Source organism: Typopeltis vanoorti, chromosome 10 (assembly GCF_054136105.1).
Source record: "Typopeltis vanoorti isolate ZY-2024b chromosome 10, IOZ_Tvanoo_1.0, whole genome shotgun sequence".
NCBI classification, from domain to species: Eukaryota; Metazoa; Arthropoda; class Arachnida; order Uropygi; family Thelyphonidae; genus Typopeltis; species Typopeltis vanoorti.
In genome coordinates this window covers 59,163,627-59,189,106 of record NC_143558.1, presented here as the reverse complement: position 1 = coordinate 59,189,106, position 25,480 = coordinate 59,163,627, and the positions used below count along the sequence as shown (strand labels likewise).

Here is a 25,480-nt window from a genome sequence, read left to right as displayed (position 1 = left end):
GTCACAGATATAGTATTTCCAAGTGCCAAATTCAAACTATGTGATGCACAATGAACATATAAAGCTTGTCGATATTATTATTACATAATACCTCCAGGTAGTCCAAAGACATATCGAGGAAGGGCACCTACTCTGCAACTCTCCGTCTTCACCAACCACAACTACAATCATCATCATCATCTACACCAATGCTGTCTACCACCAACTGCTACCACCAGTATTTTCACAGACAATCACAAACATCCATGCACATGGCAGGATTCGAACTCGCAGCCGTTTGGCTGGAGAGTCGGCCAACCAGTTCGGATATATAGATAAAAAATTATAATTAATTAAAAAAATTAATTATATCATTTTATTTATTTAAACAAATAAATAAAATGATATAATTATGTTACTATTTACTTTTAATGAGATGGATGAGCTTCTCAACCTTGCAGAGTTGCTGGATATCTGGCTCAATATTGGTCAACTTCAGTCAAAGATCGGCACACACACACACACACACACACACACTAAGATGAATTCTGTATTTTGTTTTTATTTGAAGGAGTGATGAAAATCGTTTCTCGCAAAGATAGGTTGCAGAAAACTGCATGGCGATTTTCGACTTCTTCAAATAATTGGAAATTCACTTCTCACTGAAGGCGAGATCCAGAATCGAGCCAAACCATGATCACGGAATTACATTTTAAGCTCACTCTCACTTGAAAGCTCAGTTAACTGGTATTTTCTCGATACCAAAAGGTCGTTCTCGTGACTGCAAGCCTGAAATGAATCGTGAAATCAGAAATTTCTTATAAAAAGTTATTCAGAAAATGTTTCCAAATTCTGTTTCAGAGTTTTGAGGTGGATACAAACCCTTTCCCAGTGGTTAAATTCTAAACTAATAAGTTTTGGGGGCCCTATACAAAAAAATCAATTGTATTTACCTCTTGAATGCTATCCGGGGAAGCTCCAAACCTCCCCGTCCCTTTCATCACACGTTTGTAATCAGGCTACTGTTGATATTGACTTTATATACACATTCAAAACTGTAAACAATTGTTGAATAATAACACAATAATGTGGGTATAATTACCGTAAAAGGAGAAAAGTCACAAAACAGAAAAATGTTCCTACAAACTAAACAATTGTTTAGGGGTATTGAAGAAATTGTGTACCTTTTCAATTATGACAATGCAATTTCTTATTTGTCACAGATATAGTGAGTCATTCCCACAAAGTTCCGACGATGGTCAGACGATGACCGAAACGGTCCACACCCCGTAAACCCTTGCCCCAGTTTTCCACATAAGGATACCCTTCCCCTTCTTTTCCCCCCCTCTCCCCACAACAAAATAATATATATATATATTTATATATATATTATTAATAGTAACCCGGGTTCCCAAACTTATTTCCCGTGTCCCAAGTACATCCCCATGTTCTTTCCCTCTCTTCCCCCCCCCCTTCCACAAGAGCTTGGATTTAGAAGGCATCTTTAAACCAAAATCAAGGTATGTACATAATTTTTCAACATTTTTATTCTGCCATAATTGCCTTCTACACTCGCCCGTAATGTCCTAAATTATATATATATATATACCTCTTTTGAGTTATGTTAGCCAATGTATTAAATATAAGGGACACTTCTGATCAAAAACAGGCTAAAATAGCCGTTAATTATATAAACAATTGTATTTACCTTTGAATGCGATCCACTGGTCGAGTGTCCAGCAAGTCTGTAAATCTTTCCTTTCGTTAAGCGTATTAATATTATCGCATTGCAACTGATGGGAATTACAAACTCGTTTTGTATTATCACTGTCATCCGAGATATTTTTCCATTTAAAGAAGGTACCAATGTACTTATCCATAATTGAAATACCATACTTACTCACATATAACTCTTACCCTGATTTTACTTTTCGAGAAAAGAAATTAAAAAGTTTTGCATATACCTCGCAAATGAAAAAAAGCTGAAACATGTTCAGAGCAGGGCGATAGTAATTTGCTCCCGCAGTAAACAACATGCCCTCCCCCAAATAGCCACTATATTGCAAAGGCAAGAAAAACAAGTATTTTCATTATGTCTGTGAATAAGGTATAAGCAGTCTGTGTAATATATTTCTCAACAAATAGTGCAATTTGAAACAACTGGGATAAAAACGACACTAATTAATAAATCGCATGTCCCCTCATACTGAAACTATGCTGTATATATAGACTCAAGCAAAACCATATGTTGCACCGGCAAACACAGCATCTAACTAAAAACTGTTGTTATTAATTAGATTCGTAAACGTGTTAAAACTAAGATATATATATATATATATATATATATATATATATATATATATATATATATAGTGAATGCTGTTATGGCAATTTCACATATTATTGGAATTCGGTTGAAGAGAGTTAGCATTTCAACTCAATTGTCAGCTTGCTTTTTGTGCAATTTCCGAAAAATATATAAATACTGGAGTTAACTCAAAACACATTTTGTCTAAGTATTATTTAACACTTCTGAAGATATATTGAGCCTTGTTTGAAGGAGGAAAACCTTCAACAATAAAAATCAATAAACAACAAGCAATTGGTTGAAACGTGGTCATGTGGATAACACATCTTCACTTCAAATCTGACAAAATAGCAAGGGAAGGTGGAAGCAATAAAACCATATTATTTTTCACTTCACCCCTCTTTTATTATTCATCATTCTGCTGCTACAAATTAAAATAGTGGCAGAATGTTCATGGAATGACCATTGTTATTAAACACCCCTCCCTGGGTGCGCCACTGATGCTTGCGCATGTTATTTCTGTGAGATACGAAACTTTTATTATTGGTGTTTGTTCATGGTGAGGGTGAAATATTTTTAATAAAGCAATTTTTTAATATGTAAATTTGTTTATTAATAAATTGGTTACCGATTAGGGAAAAAATAATTATTTTATTTTATTTTATTTTTTTATTTTGTATATGCAGCATCTCCACTTAAAATTTTCACCAGCTGCCACTGGTTCAGGATATTTTATTTCTGGAACGTGTCCAGAACTCAATTGTAGACTAGAATTTATGGATCATCTTACCCAGGTCTTCCTATAATTCTCTTAGTTCCGTTTCCATAGCAGATGATTCTGTAACTAGAGTTTTGAGAATTGGATAACCATCATTGATCACTTCAACCATGAATGGATTCAGGGCTTCAGTTTCTGCAAGTCCTTAAACCTGTCTAGGAAATTATCAAGCAGTCCTTGTAATTTATCTTTCTATTTTTCCAGTTTGTGGTCTTTTTATTTCAATATCAGGGAATGTATTTACTTTCCTTTTGAGATTGAGAAAGCTGAAGTTTCTTGACAGTATGTCTCTTTGAAAAATGTATTTTATTCTGAAAGCTGAAAATTGTCTGAGTAAAATCAGAAACAATCTTATCCTTCCCATGGAGTGACAAGTTGAAAGTTTGTAGATTATTCAATCATTTTGAATAATCATTTTCCAGTTGAGTCTAGAATCCTTTCTTTTCTTCATGAAAAGTAATAACAGATACCACCAGATCCACAACCTACTTAAGACATTGCTGGTTGATAGCACCTCACAGTGCAGCAGAAAGAGACATTATCTTCAATAAAATTTTTGAACTGTTGACTTTTGATCCCAGTGATGTTCATGATGAATAATGCAATGAACAGAGAAAAACTGGAAAGCTGGGATCACTTTTCATAAGTTCAATTAATCCTGCATTTTCCCCCATTGCAGGTGTTCTCTGTTGCAGCACCGTGTTTTTCCAGTGAAATATCAGCATTTGTTAAGGCTCTGTCAAGCATATTGCATTTTTAATGTCAACCATAAGTTGTTTCTTTTACTTCCATTAAGTCCAACATCTCTTCTTTCACAGTTACATCAGAGGAAATGTAATGAACAAATATAGCCATTTGTGAGTTGTCTTATATGTCTGTAGTTCAGCAAGAGTTAAGCTGAATGCAAGAGAATTCTTTAAATTATTTCTCATTTGCACAAACAAATGCATATAGTTCGCAATTGAGATTGAAAAACAGAATACACTTCCATTTTTAGATACACTTGTTACACGTCTTCCTACTGGCAATCTTTCCTTCACTGTTTACTGGAAACACAATCTTCAGGGCTCTGAAGATCTGCTCCAGTGAACAGGCACTGAAAGACGAATTTAAAGTCATCAGCAATACTTTTCAAAAAAATGGGTACAGCCAAAACACTATTAACAAAATTCTCTACAAGACCTCAATAAAAGACAAAGACGAACCAGACTACAATAAAACTATAACCATTCCTTACATTAAAGGGACATCAGATAAAATAAACAGAATACTACAAAAATACAACCTCAAAGCCACCTTTAAACCTCCTGCAAAATTAAAAAGCTTACTCAACTCATCCAAAGACCCACTCCCTCCGCTGGCCCACCCTGGAGTATACCGTATTTATTGCACCTGTAACATACTATATATAGGAGAAACAGGCTTCACAATTCCTATCAGACAAAATGAACCTAAACGACACATTAAATATAATAATTATGGTGAAGCTGGCGTTTCTGATCATGCCCTTGAACACCTTAGAATTGATGGAAAAGCACTATTTGTCTACATCACACCAAAACATGGTATGAACACAAATTTAAAGAAGCCTGTGAGATTATTACCAACCACCCCAATCTGAACAATAATGATGGTCTAAAAATCCCAAACATATGGAAGGCATATATTTGACCCACGGAACCTTCCTCTCTAAGAGCAACTATAAACAGAACCGTAGAAAATCCAGGATCTTAAATCAAAAATAACAATTGTAATGCTAAAAATAGGACATCATTGTTACTGAAAGAAAACTATCTGTAAGAAAGAATGTTTATTCATGTTATCATAAATAGAATTTAGCTTGATGTAGTTTATAAATATTATTTTTTTTTTTCACTAGAGGTCATGCGAGTAGAATAACTTGTGATGAATTCATTGTTTCTCTAGCTTACTGTATGTAATGTAACTTAGCTTGTCCTGTATATTTGTATATGCTCCAGATGATGATCTTAATATGAAGATCAAAACGTCAGGATAGTAAAAGATTTATTTTTAACACGGTTGTAAAGTCCATAATTTCTAAAATGAATGCTGATCACCGTGTAACACTAAAAGAAAGGAGTAAAATGAATTTCTCATTTGCCTGCAACATCAGCACTGAATCTGGGAGATACACCTTTGTGTAGTGGGGCATGAAGCTGATGTTTGTGCTATTAGTTGCTGAAGTTTTTTGTTATCTGGATCTAACACTGCAACAACTTCAGCTATATTCTTCTTAACAAATTTGCCATCAGAATATGGGCATTAAGTAAAAGCAATATGCCAGCCTGGTTGGCCAAGTGGTTAGCATATCCGCTATCCAGCCAAAAGGCTGCGGGTTTGAATCCTGCCGTGGGCATGGATGTTTGTGATTGTCTGTGAAAATACTAATGATGGTAGTGGGCAGTAGATGATGTTAGTGTAGATGATGATGGTAGTTGCAGTTCATTTTAGTTGGTGGATTGAGTGCTGGAGACGGAGAGTTGTAGAGCAGGTGCCCTCCCTTGGTGAGTCCTTGGACTCCCTGGAGGTGTCACATAATAATAATATATATATTTTTTGCTAGCCTAGTTGGCCAAGTGGTTAGAGTATTCACTCTCCAGCCAAAAGGCTGCAGATTCGAATCTTGCTATGGGCATGTATGTTTGGGATTGTCAGTGAAAATACTAGTGGTAGTGATGGACAGTAGATGGCATTGGTGTAGATGATGATGGTTCATTGTGGTTCGTTGTAGTTGGTGGATTGAGTGGTGGAGACGGAGAGTGTAGGGTAGGTGTCCTCCCTCAATGAGTCCTTGGACTCTCCGGAGATGTCACACAAGAATAATAATAATAATAATTTCTGATGTAAGTAAAGTAGTTTCAGTCGTTATATCTGCTTCCTTATCAAACTTTGTCAACAGTGTCTGTTGGCTATTTATTGATGATTTTAATACAATTAACTTTTCAATTGTTTTTCCATAATTCTAATTTAGGATGATGAAGTAAGTAAAATACACAAGTCTTTTTAACTAATGTATTTTAAACATACACAAACATTAAATTTTAACATTCAGTTTGGATACACTAGCTTACAACCAAATCTTCTATTATTTTCACTCCTTTAAAAAAATTAGCACTACACATAAACATGATATATTAATCATATTGTTATATAATATTTGTTATATAATATAATAATATATATAATATATATGAATAAATAATTAATTTAGTGCTTTTCTCAATTATCTTGCACTGACATAAACAGTGCTAATTAGAAAGAGAATGATTAAGATTACATTTATTTAATTTAATAAAAATACTGTAGAACATCTTATGCATATATTGATGAATTACATTTCTTCATTCTGAATGCAGATGATGTTTTCAGTGTTCTGCCTATTTTCATAGTTTTATTTATTTATTTATATATATTTTTTTCATTACTGATTTTCATACCAAATTTATTACAACAGTTTAATTAGGGAATCCTGCAGACTTGTACTGGATTTATTTAATAGTATAATATCATCTGCATAAAGTGAAGAGCTAAATTATGAATATCTCCAATCTTGATATGAGATTTAATACTACTTGTTTTCATAGTGTGATCCATATAGATGATGGATCACAGTGGAGATAATATGCACCTCTGGCTCTCGCAAATAATTTTAACATCAGACTATCTTCCTGTACTTCAATTCTAACAGCTAATGTGCAGCTCAAACATAGAATGTGTTGTTCATTATAGTGTCCCCTTTCACATCATATAACTGTAACATTCTGAATAGCTTTTATCTTGGTACCTTGTCTTTTAATTTAAAATATGATTTTAAAATAAAATTTAAATATGTCTTTTTCAATTCTGCAAAACTTAAATATAGATCCTTGTTATATTCCTATGATTTCTCAACTATTTGCTTTAAAATTAAAATCTGATCCTAACAACCTCTATTTGACCTGAAGCCAGCTTGTTACTCTCCTAGTTTTCCCTTCTACAATTTTTCTTAGCCTTTTCTCAAATATGCTAGCATAAATCTTACCAGGAACACTTACCAGGAGAATGTTTTCTTATTACAGATGGTACTATGAGAACTCTACTCCAATCATCTGGAATTTGACCCTCTGACAGGCTTTCTGAATCATGAAGCATAGCCACTGTAAAACTTATATACCTCTGTACTTGAGCATTTTTGGTCAAATATCATCTATTCTAGTTGCCTTTCCACATTTTGTGTTTTTGATGGCCTTTTCTACCTCTTACATTCTTCATGAATGTTTTTTTACTAGTACTGTCACTGCTTGTTTCATTTATCAATTTTTTATAGTGATTACTCCAGATGTGTAGTCTATATCTTCAATTTTTTTCTTAAATTTTTCATATCACCATTATTATCTATGGTTCCTTTTTACAATATTCTGTCTTCCATTTCTAACTTTTTCACTAACCTCCAGAATATTTGGCTGCCTTCCTGGTATGTTTACCTGATAAGAGCCAAAGTTTTCTCATATCTTTTGTTTATCTAGTTTTACATGTTGCTTTGTTCTCTTACATTTTTTTCTGCATTCTCTCAGAACACATACTGATTTACTTGTTCAGATATATTATTATTATTTTTACTATTATTATTATTTTAACTTCTTGTATTCATCATGGAATTCTGATTTTTCAATCCTTGTAGGCAACTTCACCACATGCCTCTCTGGCATGTGATGAAGTTGCCTACCGCATGCCTCTCTGGCCAAATCAATCAATATTTTCTGCAGGGTCTTTCACAGGATCACCAGTGTTTGGTTCTCAAACTTTCATTTTTCTTGATTAATATTTGTTTATTTGAGTTTACAGATTTAAAAAGAATTAAACCTGCTCAACTTCTATTCTTTTTAAAATTTTCTTACACACTTTTCTTTTCAATATGAATTTCATTTTATCCTGTTCAAAATTAAATGGCAATCATGATCACTTCCTATATCAAATCCTCTTTATGCTCTTGTGTCCTGAACTATTATGAAGCTATCACTGTTTTTAATAATATAGTCAGTGAGCCTTTTCTCCAAGTCAATTTATGCATATCTTTATGTTGGAGCATATTGTTGACAATGAATAATACTTGTCCTGAACAGAAATCCAGCAGATATTTATCATTATTATTATTATTGTTAGCCTTTGCTCTTTTCTTAATTTTTTTTTTTTTTAAATGTGACCCCCCCCCCCCACCCACAAAATGTTTTTCCAAATTTATAGTACATTAGTTCCATGGGTGGACTAAATTTTTTTTTCTACTTTATTTCTTAATTTTATATTTTTATTTTTTACATAGTCCTTAAACTCTTTTCTAGTGACCAAACATGGAACTTTTTCAAGCAACTTCATGTCCCCAATAAGCTGAAGCATGGTCTGACACTGGACAGTGAAATTTACTCCCATATAAAGACTATCAGAGCTCCAAACCTTTCAACCAAAGGGTATATCATACCCTTTGGTTGAAAAAGATCTAGATTTAATTCTTGTTGCCAAAATGAGAAATATTTCTTCAGGATAAAAGAGCATTTTGAACTGCAGACGATCTCATATAGAGGTGATAGGCTTTTCCTCTCACCTACAAACAATCTGGTCTAAGAATATACATTGAAATTAGAAAAGAACATACTTTCATATAATATGTCTATCTACTATAGGTTTCCTGACCTGACAGATGTTAGTTAGGAGTATCCCTTGGATATTTGACCTAGATGATAGAATGGGAACCTGGATTAGAGATTATAAATAGGAATCTGAGTGGGGTGAATGTAATGTTAAAGGCCAATTTATTATTATTATTTTGTAATATGTTGATCCCATACATGAGAGGTTGGTTGATCAACCTCTAGTACATTAGTACTAGAGGTTGATCAACTGTATATTGTATTCCTTGGGAAACACAACAGGGGAAGACTGTTCCATAATACAGCAGTTGCAGGGATGATGGAGGAGGGAAAGAAGCTCGTTCTGTGGGTCTCAAGGTGCACTGTGAAGGGATGTTGAGCAGCATATGCATGTGTTCCAGCAAGCTTAGTACTAAGAGGGGGAATTATTGATGCTATTTCAGATAAACATTTTCCATGGAAATATTTGTAGAATACACGTATTGCGGAAACCAAATGTCTGTGCAAAAATGGGGAGGAGTGATTTGGTAAGAAATAGGTCATTAATAAGTCTAATTGCTCTTTTCTGTATTGAGTCAATCATTTTGAGGAATCTTTCAGGGGCCCCACCCCATATGTGAGAGCAGTATTCAATAGCTGGGCAGATTTATAAATTTGAGAACTACTTCAGGACTCTTTTGGAAACTTAGTAGTTTCAGAAATATTATGTAATGAGAATCAAATCTATTTTTGAGAACACAACCTCTGGCCTGAGAGGCTGCCTTGGTATTGCACTAATTAAAAAACAATTAATTTTATCCAAGAGCCGATATATTCCCCCCCCTTTTTTTTTTGTTTATTTAAACTATTGATTTTCATCAGAGAACAGCAGGAATCATTTGAGGTAAAAATCCTCCCAATACCATAAAATCTCATGTTTGAAACTTGCATTTGAAATACTTAGGATTTCAGATTAACTGAGAAGCAATAGCCAAAAATGAAGTAAAAGACAAGTTTACTTGAAGCAAACAAGCTTTGGATGTTGAACTAGAACAATATGAAAAAATAAACATTTTAAATGTAATCAAGACAACCACCAGTCATGCCATATTTACATATGGTGCTCAGACATGGAACATCACTACTCAGTGATCAGTTAATATTATCAATAGCTTTGGGACACCATGCTTTCAAAAAATACTAGGATGCATATGGGCAGGATCACATTCCTAATACTGTTATTCTTGAAGAAATCAAAAAACAACAGTTAAAAATAACTCGGTCTTCCTTCACCTACATTTAATGTTCTTGCTCTCTTCCACTAATGGACATAGAGGAAGACCAAGAAAACAGTTTTGATAATGACATGAGCAAACTTCTTTTTGAAAAATGAAGCTCATGAACCATCTGACATTTTACCATTTTGTACAAAACAGCAGCTTGGCTCACTTTCATTTAATAGACTTTATCTCCATGAGTTTTTGTTATATGAATATTTCTGTATATATTTCCCTATTCATACATGAATGAATAGGGAAATATATACATGAATAAATGATGATGATGATGAATCAGGACAAGTATATAGAAAAATATAAGATAAGTTTTAACTTGTTAATCTGAAACAGATGCCAAACTGATCAGAAATGAAGAGATAATATCCAAAACTTGTGCCTTACAAGTTTTCACTGCCAGTAAATGAATGCTCATTAATGAATAAAGCAAGTTAACAGAATGTGAAAAGGCAGTTTAATTAGAAAATGAAATCTTAGTGCTAAAAGATCAGTTGGCAGACCATGAAAACAGTGAAAAAGCACATTGTAATGAACATTGGCTCAACAGGTCTAAGAGATTAAGGCAGAAGAAGGAAGAGGAAAATTCTCTTTGTGTATGTGCAAATTTTCGCTATAGAAGAAAAGAACCTACAAGTTATGATACAATGATTTTGAGTGCTCTTATGCATCTGAAACTTTCAAGCATAAAATTTCATAACATCGAGAGGGGTTTTTGTCTTTATAGGATCTCTCTCTCCGTAATTTGAAATAGTCGTTGGGCCAAAGAAACCCTTTATCAAAAGCACTAATGAAAGGTTAATATGTAGGCTTCCAGGCAAAGTTCATTGATGATAGGGTCAATGCAGTTGGTGAATGGAGTGGGTAGAGATGGAGAGTTGTAGAATAGGTGTTCTTTCTTGATGAGATCTTCAGACTCCTTGGAGGTGTCATGAAATAATAATAATAATAATAAATAATTAAAATTAACTTTTTAACGGTGAGTGATTCCAAAAAGAAAATTCCATCAGTTTGAGTTAACAATAAATTTCATTCTTTTTTTGTTAACTAATTGTTTTTCAGTTTCAAAGTTTATAGAATTTTTTATAGTAATTCCATACAGTTTACACTTCAGTAAATGAGTAAATGTATAAAAAATGAGTCAATTCCCCCTCCCCACACACTCAAAATAGTAGAAGCTATGAATATGAGGAAGAAAAGAAATTTATTCTGTGATGAATTTGGAGTTGAACTGTTAAGGAATGTTGTGCACCTGCTGCATATAGAAGAGCCACTGAATTAACAGTCCTAATTCCATGAATAATGACACCAGGAAAATATTTATAGAAAATGCAAGGAGCCAAAACTGAACTTCTGTGTGAAGAATGAAGGAACCTGATGAGGAATGGATCATGAATTAAGGAATTAAGTTGGTTATGAAACCAACTTAATTCCTCTCCTCTGTACCAAGTCAGATATTTTTAGGGAGCTTTTAGGGTTACCTTAAGACCAAAATGTGAGAACAATATTCATTGTCAGGAGGATATGTAATTCATATAGAATAATAGGTGTTTAGATGTAAATGATGCTTTGAGCATAAGAGATAACCCAATTTCTTGTTTGTGGAGGAGGCAATATTTGTAATATGTTAATAGCAAGAACGAATTCCATCTCTTCAGAAATTTGAGTTGTCAAAAGTAAGAAAAGAAAAGAATTCTTTTTGCAAGAAATAAGACAAGATTGTTTTACTAGCATTCAAATTAACATGATTGTCCAGTACTCCATTAGAAAGGTGTGGCAATCCAAATTTAGCATTCATTGATTCATTCAATGCAAATATTTGGAATCAGAAGATTAAATACAGTGATCTGACCAAAGAAATGAGAAATTATGATGATTAATGATTGCTCTTTGCTCATTTGCATAGAATATTCACTGTGTGAATGTTCTGTGTAGATTGTGAGTTAAATTACCTAGTGAACCAACAACACCCACAGTACTCTTAGATGGGTCTCCCTAGCAAGGAAGAGATCAAGAGTTTTTGGAAAGTGGTTAAGATTATCTGGCATTCAGGTAAGCATGTGAACAATTTGTGTAAAGATCATTGCATACAAATACCTCAGCATCTCTTTTTTGCTGAATCAGTGCAGTTGGAAAAGCCATTTTGAGTTTTAAGCTTTAAAACAATCAAATAAGACAGGTTTGCTATTAAGAAAGTTGAACTTGAGAAAATCATCCTCTAAAGAAATGAAATCAGAAAGCTCAAAATAGTTAGCAGCATTAAGAGTGTAGTAGAGAGAGAGCAAATGAATGAATTTGATGGAATAGGAATGAAAGAGAGATTTTTATCCAGAGAAGGTTAAAAAAGAGAAAATCCTAAGTTAGAAACTCTCAGATGTGGTATATAAGAGTGAACATCTTGCACCTTTGAGACATAAAGGAATTTCATGTGGTTGTGTGTAATTAGGAAAGGAGAGATGATTAGCTGAGATTTCAGTTTCCATCAGAAAAAGTTGCTGTAGTTTGTTACATTGTGGATAAAAATGAACACCAGTTAGGTTGGCACTAAGGTTATATTTTTTTTTAAAGTAAATCTTGAAAGCTCTTGGAGATTTGCCTTTTTCTGTTTCTCTTTGCTTGACTTTTCATTACTGCTAAAGTCGAGTTGAAATTGGGAGAGAAATGGAATATATGATAATGGGTACTTTACTGAGTAATACATATGGAGAACTTACTAAACTCCTTGGCAAATCATCACCTCAGCAATGCCCTCCCCCACATTAGATTTGATCAAATGTACTGACTAGTGATAGATCTGTGGAATAACCATTTTAAAAGTGTATCCTTGTAAAGAAAAAGAAAAATTGTTGTAAATAAAAAAATACCTCTCCATGTGTGATTTAACTCTGAAAACATCAGTAATGCATGTAGAAGAAATGGAGAAAAGTTTTATTTTCTCTTGCTGTCTTCTGTTTTGTTGTTGTGTTGAAGAATATTTTCCAGATTATTATTGAGATAAACAAATGAATGATTTTTTTTTTTTTTGACTACAAGTTGTTCAAAACAATCAAAGCAGATTAAACGTTGCAAGACATAGCACCAACAATACTAAATTAGTTTATTTTACAATTAGCCAAGTAAAACTGGTTTTCCCTCTTTATTCATTCTTCCTAGCTGTATGGAACAATCAGTATTTCCAAGAACTTCCATTTCTTGGACCCCCCCCCCATTGTTATAGTGTTTTTATTAGATATTCAGTTTTTTTAGATTGGAGGACTGCCATAAAAAATGAAAATAAAACAATGGAAAGAGACAATATAAACATTATATAAAATATACCCTTACAAGATAATGTATTGAACACCTTCAGTGATACTGAATTACTTACATTTAGTACTATTTAGTAAATAAAAAAATACTTTATTTTAAACACATAGTATATTGTGCACAATGTGTTTTTAAATTTTATTTTAGGGTATTATAATGGAAACTTTAGCAATGGCCAATGTCCCTCATTTTTCAGTTGGTGGTTCTATTCATTTGGTTGTAAATAATCATATTGGGTTCACAACTCCAGATGATCGAGGCAGGTAATATTACCTGTATTTCTGTTATTGCCTAAAATGTAATCTGTAAGGATAAAAAAGACATTATCACGATTCATCTTTTATTATTATTATATATTATATAAAATGTCACAATTTTCTTCATAGTATTTCATATATAAAAGTTATTGAACTCTGAGTCATTAGAATGGTCTTTCTTTATTCATATCTAATACCAATCGAACAGGAACCAACATCTTTTTGCTATTTTAATACTTGTTGCTACATGACAGCATACAGAATTCATCTCTTAATTGTGATAATTTCCTTGTTTAATCACTATCATACTACATTTATATTTCAATGTTTGTTACAGTCCTGTATGCCTGAAATTGAACATGTTTTTTTGACATGTCAATGCAGAAATGAGTACTGTGATACTCATTAGAAGTATATGATGATCACTATATCTCACAAGTAACTTTACTCATAATTAAGTTAATCCGAAAAGTTTATCTGTTGCAACTTAACAGAAGTGAATGAACTTTGTATTGTGCTTAAAAACAATGTCCAAATTGTAGCAACTTCTAAACGAATAAAACATCCACAAATAGCAAAAGGATCTGTTGTTTAAAGAACTGTTCTTAAAACATTTTTAACCTGATAAAGAATTGAGAAATTTTAATCCATTGAGAAATTATTCTTTTCTTGATGTAATAAAATATTCACATCAAACACTTTATTTTATATTGATTTCAAACCATTTGGTTGACTTCCCTACACCATTAAATGTCATAAAATATAAGATGAATTATGATAAAATATTCACATCAAACACTTTATTTTATATTGATTCCAAACCATTTTGATTAACTTTCCTCCATCACCTTTACCAAAAGCTTTTATTTTGTACACGATATATTTTACTATTATCTATTCATGTATTAAACCCAGTAGTCTGTTATGGTTAAGTAATCTGGCATTCCTAAACTGATCTTTAGCAATCCATTTTCTTTTACCCTGAAATGGCTGTAAATAATAGCCATTTCTTGTAATTTGCATATTCAGGATAAAATTCACATTGTTAGGTGGGAAAAAAAAATTATACTATTTCTAATTTCTAAGTAAGAAAGGTGACCAGCATGGTAAGGAAGGCAAAATCAGATTATGAGAAGAAATTAATCAAGTAGGCAAAGAGTTCATTTGTTATGTGGCAAGGAGGAGAAAGAATGACTATGGAAGGATAACTTTAAATAGTGCTGGTAATAGAGAGATGCAGATGAAATAGTTGAGATACTGAGTGAGCACTTTGCAAAGGGTACATCATCCAAGTGAAGTTATTGTTGTGGCAGAGGTCACAGGGACTGATGTGAGAACAAAGATCGATATATAGGATATTGCAAAATTTCCATGCAAATGTAGCTGTGGGATCAGATGGGATATCAGCTCACATTTTATGAGAATGTGCAAGGGAACTGGCAATACCTTTGACCAGGTTTTTTAATTTAAAGAGAATTCAGGAATGGGTGAGTAATAATATGATACTATACGAGGTTTAGCATGGCTTTGTCAAGGGCTGGTTATACCTTAATAGTCTACTAACTTTTTATTACAGAGTGACAGCTGAATTTGATAAAAGGAATGGCTACATGATACTGCTGGGTTTTGCAAAAGATGTTTGACAGGATACCACAAGGAACACCATTTACACAAACTGTAACAAATAGGGATGAATGTGAAACTAACGATATAGATAAAAGGGTGGCTGATGGACAGATACCAAAAAGTAGTATATGGAGGAACAGAATCCAAGAGAAAACAGTTGACTAGTGGTGTGCAGCATGGCTCTGTGCTTGGACCACTGCTGTTTCCTATATAATTTATTTGTACATAAATGATATAGGAAATAATTTGAAGGATATATTCAGTTGTTTGCTGATAATGCAAAGTTTGGTTTAATAGTTAATCAAGATGATGTATAGAGCTTGCAGGATTATTTAAATAGACTTATCAGTATGGGAAAAACATAATGGATGTCAGTTAAATGTGGAAAAATGTCAAGTTATGTATTTTGGGATAAAAACATTATAAACTGTGTACTGTATTGAGAGAACTGTACTCCAGGAAATTGATGAAGCCAGGGATTTGAGGGTAGTACTGGACAGAGAATTGAAGTTTACAGGACATATTGCTAAAGTGGCCATGGTTGCTGAAAAGATAACATGGTTAGTGAAGAAAACACTAACAAGCAAAGATGAGAGAATTGTCATTCCTCTTTATAAGGCCTTCATATGCCCACTTCCTGATTACTGTGTTCAGGTCTGATTACCTGGGTTTCTTGGAAATGAGGAAGTGGTAGAGAAGATTCAGAGGCAAGTGACTGAGATGTTGAGTTGTCTGTGGAATGCTCCCTGTGAGGAGAGATTGAGGGTTTGTGAGTTTCAAAAGTTGATTGATACACAAAAAGAAGTGGGAAGGGGATATGGTAAGACTTTTATAGGATTAATACAAAGGAAATATTTTAGCATTTGGCTAGATGAGGCAGGACAAGATGTCATCCCTGGAAGTTGGTTAAAAGTGTGATTAGCAAGGTTGTGAGGAATAGATTTTTCACTTGGAGAGTGGTGAATGAATGAATGAATGAATAGAGTTACTTGTGAGTGCTTTGTCTGTTAATGGTTTCAAGGAGAGGTATGATGGATATTGTGTTGATAGTTTGGGTCTCCCACGATGAGTCTTAGGACTTTATGGAGAGGACCATGATTTCTATCTATCTATAGAATATCTAATAGCTATTCTATCTATTCTATAGATAGAGATTAAAGAGAATCTGTAAAAAAAGGATTATCTATGAGCCAAATTTCTCTCTTCTGGACATCATCAAGAATTTTTAGAGAAGTTTTAGATGGTGAACCCCAAACATGTGATCAGTATTCCAAGCATGGGCAGATTTGGATATTGTTAAGAGTTGGTTGGATATAAACTATCATCTTGAATGAAATAAATGCTTACTCTTTTTGGATGCTGAGTAAGCTGCTGATGAGATGTGTTTGCACCAGGAGAGGCTGGATGAATCTTAGTCCAATCCAACAGATCTGATCTTGTCTGGTGATTTGTGTATTTCTGAGGATAAGGGAATGTGAGCTGAATTTGTCTTTTGTGAGAGAAGAGGCAAGACTGTGCTTTAGTAGTATTGAATGTGACCAGATTATCCTTGCCCATTAAAGGATAGTATGTAGATCATTGTTTAAGGCACTAGTCGTAAATGATCTTGATGCTTGGAATATTTGTGCACTGTGTGGTTTGTCAAATAATTAGGAGGAATGGAGAGTACTAGTCTACAAAGTTGTGGATAGGATTAGTGGTGATTGTGATGTAAAATTTGTATTGGTTTTATTTTTATTATTATTATTGTAATATACATACTACATAGAACTAAAGTTTTTCCTTTATGTTTTAATTTACTTATGCTGGATTGACATCCCCCCCCCTTTTCTGTCTTGCCTTAATCTTTATCGTTGTATGGCCAGCTTTAATTCTGATTGCCACCAGCCATATGTCTACGACTTATTCAGTCCCTTCTGCTCTTCAGTTTCACAAAATTTATTTGTTTTCCAACTGCACCAGCCAGACTGTACTTCCGAGAGTGAGGGATTGAAATGTAGGAATAACAGTAATGCAGTAATTCGTGACTTTGACAGAAATTTCTCATTATCTTATTCAATACTTGGACAGTTGTGGCAAATTCCTACTAGCACACAGGTTTGTAATTTTTTGAGAGATAGTACATTGACAAGTATCAGATCAGCATTTTGTTTACAAGTCATTTATTCTAACTAAGAAATGCATGTACATTTGAGCCAACAATTAGTTATGGCTACCCTTCCCTAACCTGTCTAAATCTTGGTTATCATACACTATTCTATATTACAATACTATACATTACACTATTATACAATACAGTATTATACACAATCTAGATAACTTATTGCATACCTTCTCACAGTTGCATATATCCGTAGCACAAGAATATCACTTATCACAGCGACTTGCAGATCTTCCTTTACAAACAGTCCTTTGTATTCAGTGAAGTTCTGTCAAGATACCTCATTCTTCTGCCTTGATTATGATGTTTCTATTTCTCACTAGGACGTCTCGGCAGTTTAGTCTTTGTGGCGGCTCGATACGAATTACGAGTGATGCCCTTCCTTTCCATTTTCCTCTGTACTTGACGACTGGAAGCTTTTTTTATCAGAAAAATTCCTAGGGGAGATCTGGACTTCATCTGCAAGACCTTTCCTTCGGTTCCTGGCCACAGGTGCGAGTGATCATTGAGAGCATGCCAACCTCTGTACTTCGGAACTTCTCAACTCTCAAAATACCCAGAAACTTCGGTTCCTACTCACCAGGTCGCTTAAATATCCTTTCCTTTCTTTGTCTTTATTTTTGCGCACTTGTCCTTAGGCATGTCGCCATCACTTTTGTACGCTTTTTCCAACATCTTTGTTCTTGATGATTTTTAACCTTTGCAAGTCTCTGTGACTTTTTCCTTCAGGCTTTCCTTTTATTCTTTACTAATCTAGGCAACCTTTTTTGCTGACTCATTACTTTAACAAAGAATAATTCTTTCTTTGCGTTGAGCACAATTGTTTTACAGGTAATATCAAATCATACACACATTATAACTAATTTTTCATATATACTTTACATCAACTTTACATTATATCTTATGTGTTATTCTGACTTAAGATCCTTTTAAAACCGAGATTTTACAATGTGCTTGATTAAGAGGGTTGATGATAGGATAGAGCCCCGAGGTACTCTTGCATTGATGTTGAAGCTTGAAGAGAGGAAGTCATCAACCACAACATGCAGCAAATGATCAAAGAGGAAGTTAGTAATTAATTACAGAGAATAGATCAAAGGATGGCAGTTTGTTTAACTGGTCTAGATGCTAGACATAAAAGCTCCGTAAATGACAAGAGCAACAGCACAAGTTTAGCCTTACCTTACAATTGCACATATCCAATGTTGGGTGATGTAAGCTAAGACTTCAGCAGTGGATCTTGAAGGGTGGACTCCATACTGGTGATTGCTAGTTAACTGATGTGCCTCTAGGTAGTGGAGAAGTTGGCTATTGATTACTTTCTCCATTATTTTGGAGAAGATAGAGTTGATACAATACACTGGATATGAGATGTCTTCAACGTGTTGGGATAAGTATTTGTTATGTATAATAGATTGTAGAGACAGGACAGGTGTTAGCTCTGGAATACAGTGCATGAGAATAAATGAAGAGATACCATCAGAACTAGGAGACTTTTTTTTGCCTCCAAGTTATTTAGTAATTTTTTGGTATCTTTTTGTTAAAAAACTATGGGGAGCATGCAGTACTTGGATTCTGATATGGTAGGTGGCAATTTCCCTTGGTCACCAGTGCAATAGTACAAGGAATAGTGGTGCTAGGTGGTCAGCTTTATCTTTGGATGAAGTCACAGTGGTGATATCAAGATGAGAGAAGCAGAAGTTCCATCCAGTGGCCTTAGCAAAGGACCAGAAGACATGGCTTCCATTTGGACTGAGGCAAGATTTCTCCTGTTGGCCTTTATGAAATCAGATTTGAATTTGCTAATGATGGCTTTGCATTTGTTGCATGCTTTGGTATAGACAGGGTATGGAGCCAGAGTTCTTGATGCAAGCCACTTGCAGTAAGCTGGTTATGCATGAAAATGGTTATGCTGACAAGAAAGTGGTTATGCACTTTCTTGTCAGCCAGGGCTTGGAAAGTGGACAAGGATTCTAAGTAGAATGGGAAGGATGAAAGCCTCCTTATTTTGGACTCAGTGTTTCATAATATGTAGTGGTTCACACATCTTTCACCTTCTTCTTCCCTAGCTCAGGCATGACTGTCAGCATCTAATAAGCTGTCCTTATCACTCCTGTATATGATATTTTAAATCTTATCTCTTCAAAATTACCTTGAATTAACATAATAGCTATTTCTATCATGCAGCTTGGTTTGCAAGCAGATAGCATTACTGCTCTCTTGAATTAACATGTGGAGAGTCAAATCTGATTGTAAATATGGATGTTTCTGAATTCCTCTATGTGGTAGATAATTTTAGTCGACCAGTGTCAGATTACTACCTTGCTTAGTGGACACCAGAAATGGTTAGAAAAAGTACTATATTACTTCTAGTGTAGAAGAATTTAGCCTGCCAATAGTGCTAACCTTGAGTTTAGAGACATATGTGGGTAGGATTTACATTAAATAAAAAAGGGGATAAGCATGAATTATATACCATATCTTAACTGAATTGCAAATTTCAGATAAGTCTTTGGTTGGGTTGTCATCAAGAGTCAAAGCAGTAATTCAAGTCAACCTTGACAACCCATTTATTCAAACAAATATCCACGGCATAAATTCCAACATGAACAACATTCATCACCACTCACAGATCTCCAAACCAGACCTCCTGCTCTTAACAGAAACCCAAATTGCAGCTACATCTACCACACTTCATCTTCAATGCCCAATTATACTTATCACCAGAAGTGTGGTACTTGTGCCTTTGTACGTTCTCACATTACTTGCCAGAGAATGCCAAATTTAAAATTCCTTGCTTTTGACCCCCTCTGATTGAAGGTTTTCTTGCCTCACCTAATAACATTCGTCTGCTGCAGTCACAGAACATTCCTCCTCTGACCACATCCAACCTCGTGTTTTGACACTATCGAGGTACCAAGTGGAATGACCTCTACAATTGTTACTCTTTTTTTTACGATAGTATGACTATTGCATTTGCTCTTCTGACTTAGACACGTGTCCAGAGTGAGTCACAGAAATCATCCACACTGGCTTGGAGTTATTCATCCTACATTCCATCCAAAATTCCTGTCTACTTTTCAAATCCTGGCTCAATGGAAGATGTATGAAAGCAATTGAAGGAAAAAACTTAGCTTACTGCATGTGGCTTTCATCAAGAATCCCCATTACCATACTCAGTCTATGCAGAAGAATTCAATATATGTAAAACAACTATCAGCAAATCCAACTTTACGAAGACCAATAGCAGAAAACTTACCTTTTGTCCAGATGGAAGCTATGGCTTCTGGTCCCTTGCAAAAGCTATCAGACACAACTTCTGCTCGTGTATTTCCATCTCTCTCTCTCTCTCCCCCCTCCCCGATCCAAATGGAACCACTGTTACAGCACTCGAAGAAAAGCTGACCTGGTATCACTCTTTTTTCTCTAATTCCTGTAGATGATGAAGGCAAATCACCTCCTTCCATGCTTTTGCCAACAGGACATAAGAAGATATTAAACAACCTGAACACTACAAAGTCCTCTGGTGTCATCTCTACTGTTGTATTCACTTCATCTGATGGTGGATGGCACCCTCTCTTCGAACTTTGTACAATGCAGAAATGTTCTATCACCCACCCTTTTTCTCTTATACATCATTAACTACTCTCAATCATGACAAATCCTATCCAAAGCTTTGCAGATGATAGTACTTTCCATTCACCCTACTCTTTTGACAGACCATATAGTTCCCAGACATTCCTTACATCAAGATTATTTGCAACTGGAGCTCCGTTCTATCACCCCACCCTCTTTTTCTTATGTCAAAATTACCTACTCTCGATCATTACAAATCCTGTCCACAGCTTTGCAGACAATAGCACACTCTATTTGTCCTACTCTTTTGACAGACCATGTAGTTTCCAGACATCCCTTACATCAAGATTGTAACCATTGCTTTAAACACTGAGCTCCATACTTTTCTCCAGTGATACAAGGATTAACTGATCAACTTCAATGCCAACATCACAGTCTTGCCTTTTTTCTTGCAAAAAAGGGATCTCAGCTCACTTTCCCTTATCTTCAGTAATACACACATCAACATACAGGATGTGCTATCTCTCCTTGGATGAAGATTTACCTCCAGCCTCTCCTGGCACAAACACATCACATAAGTAGCTTCCTCAGCCTCTAAAAAACTAGGCATTATATTCTTCTCAAGAAGATATTTACACCCACCCATCAACTAATCCTATACAAATCTCAAATTTGCCCATCCTTAGAATATTGTTCACATATTTGAGGTGGCGCACCTAAAACCTCTTCAAAAATTCTGGATGCTGTTCGGAGGAGACTAATTCAGCTCTTAGATGGCCCTTCCCTCACAATCTCAATTCAGTCTCTATCTCATGGATGCAGTGTTTCAGTTCTGTGTCTCTTCTACATATACTTCCATGGTCACTGCTCTAGTGAATTGGCAAAACATGATTCCTCCACTTGCTGTTAGGCCTATTAAAACAAGAGCAGCAGCAGCAGCTGCCCAAACATTCCTTTTCAGTACAACTGCAAACACATCAGAGCTGCTTCAGCTTTTTTCTTCATTTATCTCATCTACCCCTGTCCTCTGGAACAGTCTTAATGTTTTCCAACAACTTCAACCTCCAGCTCTTTAAGAAAAACGTCAATAGATTTCTTCTTTCTAAATCCTGCACTGCATATATGATACTGATGTGCTATCAGTTCTTGCACCTCTCATCTGTGAGATAAATAAGAAAAAAAAATTCAAGTCAGTGACTACTGTTATTCTAAGAGTCACTGGAGTTATGATTCAACATGATATAACTCAGGTTCTGAGTTGAAATTATTGTTCTGCCACTTTTATTCAATAGTGGTAATTAACAGGACATAGTTGCCAAATTTGAAGTGTTAGTTCATAAAAGACCTAGCACTTTGAAAATAACAAGCACATGATTATTTTATTTTGTTTTATTTTATTTTTTTTTATCATTCTCCTTTCTACAAACAACTGTGCAACTCATATCATTCAACTGGTTTCAACCAGATTTGAGATATAGTTATTTCTTTTATTGCTGAAGCTTCCATAAGCTTCTATGCTCCCCTGAGAATTTCAACTAGACAAATGCAAGGAATTGTAGGTCTTTTCAACAACTGGGTTGGTTGTCAGTATCTTCTTTTTCCTAACATGGATTTTAGGCCAGGTTGCCTGTTCTGGTCTCATACCGTCTCTTTCTTGGTCTTCCGATTCTTCTTTTTCCACTTATTTTATATCTGTATAATTAAGAATTTATGGAGACACAACATACGTGTTAAAATAATTACTTTAAATTGTCGTTTGCTTTGTCTTTTCATATTAGGATCATGCATCCTGTTTCCCCTATTTAGGTAGGTTACATGTGATTGGATTTTGTAAAACCCTTAATTGGGCCAGGTATGGAAGAGGATCTTTGGAAGAACTGAGTACATTTTTTAATTTTGTCAGGGGTTTGGAGGTAGTCTTGACGTTGTATTTATATTAGGAAGTAACTTTCAACGTTTCAACCTCTGTATTGAGGTCATCATTAGGAAAATGCATAAGACCCAAGCTACATGCTACTGCACTTTACAAAGGTAAAATGAATCTAACTGCTTATTAATCTTTTACCTAGCCTGATCTCTTGTGGAAAAACTAAATTAATAATATTAAATTAAAAAAAATAAGTATAAAAATAAATTAAAAATCACAATTAAATTAAAATAAAGAAGAAACACAAAATATTTTTAAATAATAATAAATTAAAAACAGAACTACATTAAACATTTATAAAGTCCTCTCGTATTGAGAGTTTCCTCTGGGCTTGTTCCAATTGCTATCCGGGTTGCAGATGGGTCCTTCACATTCTTGGAATGATTAATCCGTCATTTTTGTTCAGGTTTGGATAGTGTTTTAGCATTTCACAGGCTTCTTTGAATTTTCTCTCAAACCAGGTTTTGGTACAGTGTAGGGATTTGGTGCCTTTCCAGTCAGTTCTATGGTATGTTTGGAGTATGTGGTCTGATAGGTCTGTTTGACTATAATGGAAGTATTTAGTGTGTCGTTTGTTTTGTCTTTTCGTATTAGGATCATGCGTCCTGTTTCCCCTATTTAGGTAGGTTACATGTGATTGGATTTTGTAAAACCCTTAATTGGGCCAGGTATGGAAGAGGATCTTTGGAAGAACTGAGTAAATTTTTTAATTTTGTCGGGGGTTTGATGGTAGTCTTGACGTTGTATTTATGTAGTGTTCTGTCTATTTTTTCTGAAATGCCTCTAACAGAGGTATGGCTATGGCATTCTTGTAATCTTTTTTGTTTTTAGTGGTATTTTTATGGAGGAGCTTGAACTGTTTTTTATAGTAGCCATTTTTTACAAATGTATGGTTAATGATTTCAAATTCTTCATTTAGAGCTTGTTCATTCGAGCAAATTGTTAATGCTCTGTGTTTGAGGGTGCTTACAACTAGTTTTTGTGTTGGGTGGTGATATGAATTTTTGTGTATGTATTGGCCTGTGTGTGTGAGGTTTGTGGTAGATAGAGAAGGAGAGACAGCCTGAGGGAAGACGTGTGATGAGTGCGTCTAGAAAAGGAAGAGACTGTTGTTTTCAATTTCAGTGGTGAATTTGGATACCTTTGTGTTGTTTGTTCAGGTGGCTAAGGAATGTATTTAATGTTTCGCAGCCATGGGGCCAAATGGTGAAAATATCATTGACATATCTGAGCTAGACTTTGTTTGGGCTTTAGGCTGGCCGAACCTAGAGCTTGGAATTTAGCCATTTCTGTAACTGCCTCCTTTTGTTTTTGTTGTATTTTCTATTTCTTTGTTCTAGTCTCATAATCCTCTTTTTCTAATCCATTTGCATTTTATTCCTAAGCTTTCTGTTCCTGCTTTTATGAGAATTTGTTTCAAATTTTCTCATTCCTCTTCTATGTCACTTGGTTAATGTGTAGTTTCTGTTTTTAAGTTTGTGCATTTTTGATATTGTTGTCTAACATGGGGATCCTGTAATGATGAAATTTTGTAACTCAGTTGATAAGAATTTTCAATTTTATGTATTTTTAGTCACTTTGGTTTAAATAAAATTTTTCTGATACTGTAATGATCAGATTTTAATTCAAAGCTTCGATATGCTCTTACATCTAAAATTAACTCCGCTAATTTAAAATTTGTGATAATGTAGTCATTTACTGATTTGTATCCTCTGGCTGACCAAGTATATTTATGTATTTCCTTGTGTTTAAACATTAAATTCATTGTCATTTATAATAGTATTATAAATGACAAAATCTCACAGTCTGTGACCATTTTGATTACATGTATCTTTGCCAAATTTACCTATGTTTGTTTTGTATTTTTTGTTCCCTATTCAGGCATTTAAATCCTCTGCTAGTAGTAAATAGTCAGTTTTGTTTTTTTATCTATGGCATTTTGTAATTCTTTATAAAATATATTACTGTCTTCTTCTTTTCCCTCTTATAGTGCATGCACCAATTATTATTATATGGCCTCTTAATGTCTTGAGTGTAATTTCTATTAGTCTTTTGTTCAAATAGTTAATATACAATATTGTTCTTTAGAGATTTATGTACCATAATCATTATACCTGCTTTTGCCCCTTTCTTATTTTTTTTACCCCCACAGCAGATTTGTATATAGCTGTTTGTTTCTTTTGTACCTTTTTGTTTTTTCTTTGTTTCTATTATTATACATTTCTTTATTTTAGCTTGGTTTAGTTGTTTATCAAGTTCCTCCTCTTTGTATGTAATGCTTTTCACATTCCATGTTGCAATCTTCATTATGTGTTCATTTTTCCAATTGCATTTATCTTTTCCTGAATTGTGGTATTTTCCCTGATAATCCATCCAGCTTTTCTTTGGATGAGACTTGAAAGTATATTGAATTTTCCCAGGACATGTTACTAGCCTGCTGCTGGGTAAGTCCAGTGGTAGGGCTGCTACCTAATGCCTCTGGACACACAGATCTAACAGCATTTACTGTTTGGGTTATACTGCCCATACTCGGTTGCCAGTGTACATTTGTACTTTTAGAACAGGATGGACCACGAGAAGGTGACGTTGGTATTTGAGTGAGAGAGGCTATGTGTTGCGTTTACCATTCCTTCCATTCCATTGTCA

At 34.4% G+C, this 25,480-nt stretch overlaps 1 protein-coding gene across 3 annotated transcripts in view; it reads left to right on the top strand.

Moving 5' to 3' along the window:
• LOC150102443 (2-oxoadipate dehydrogenase complex component E1) overlaps positions 1-25,480 on the top strand; it is a 481,556-nt gene that overhangs the window by 161,355 nt on the left and 294,721 nt on the right. For all 3 annotated transcript variants that reach the window (XM_090399364.1, XM_090399362.1, XM_090399363.1), the window contains exon 10: positions 13,435-13,550. In XM_090399364.1, coding sequence (XP_090255490.1) covers positions 13,435-13,550 — 116 coding nt within the window. The remainder of the gene's footprint in view (positions 1-13,434; positions 13,551-25,480) is intronic.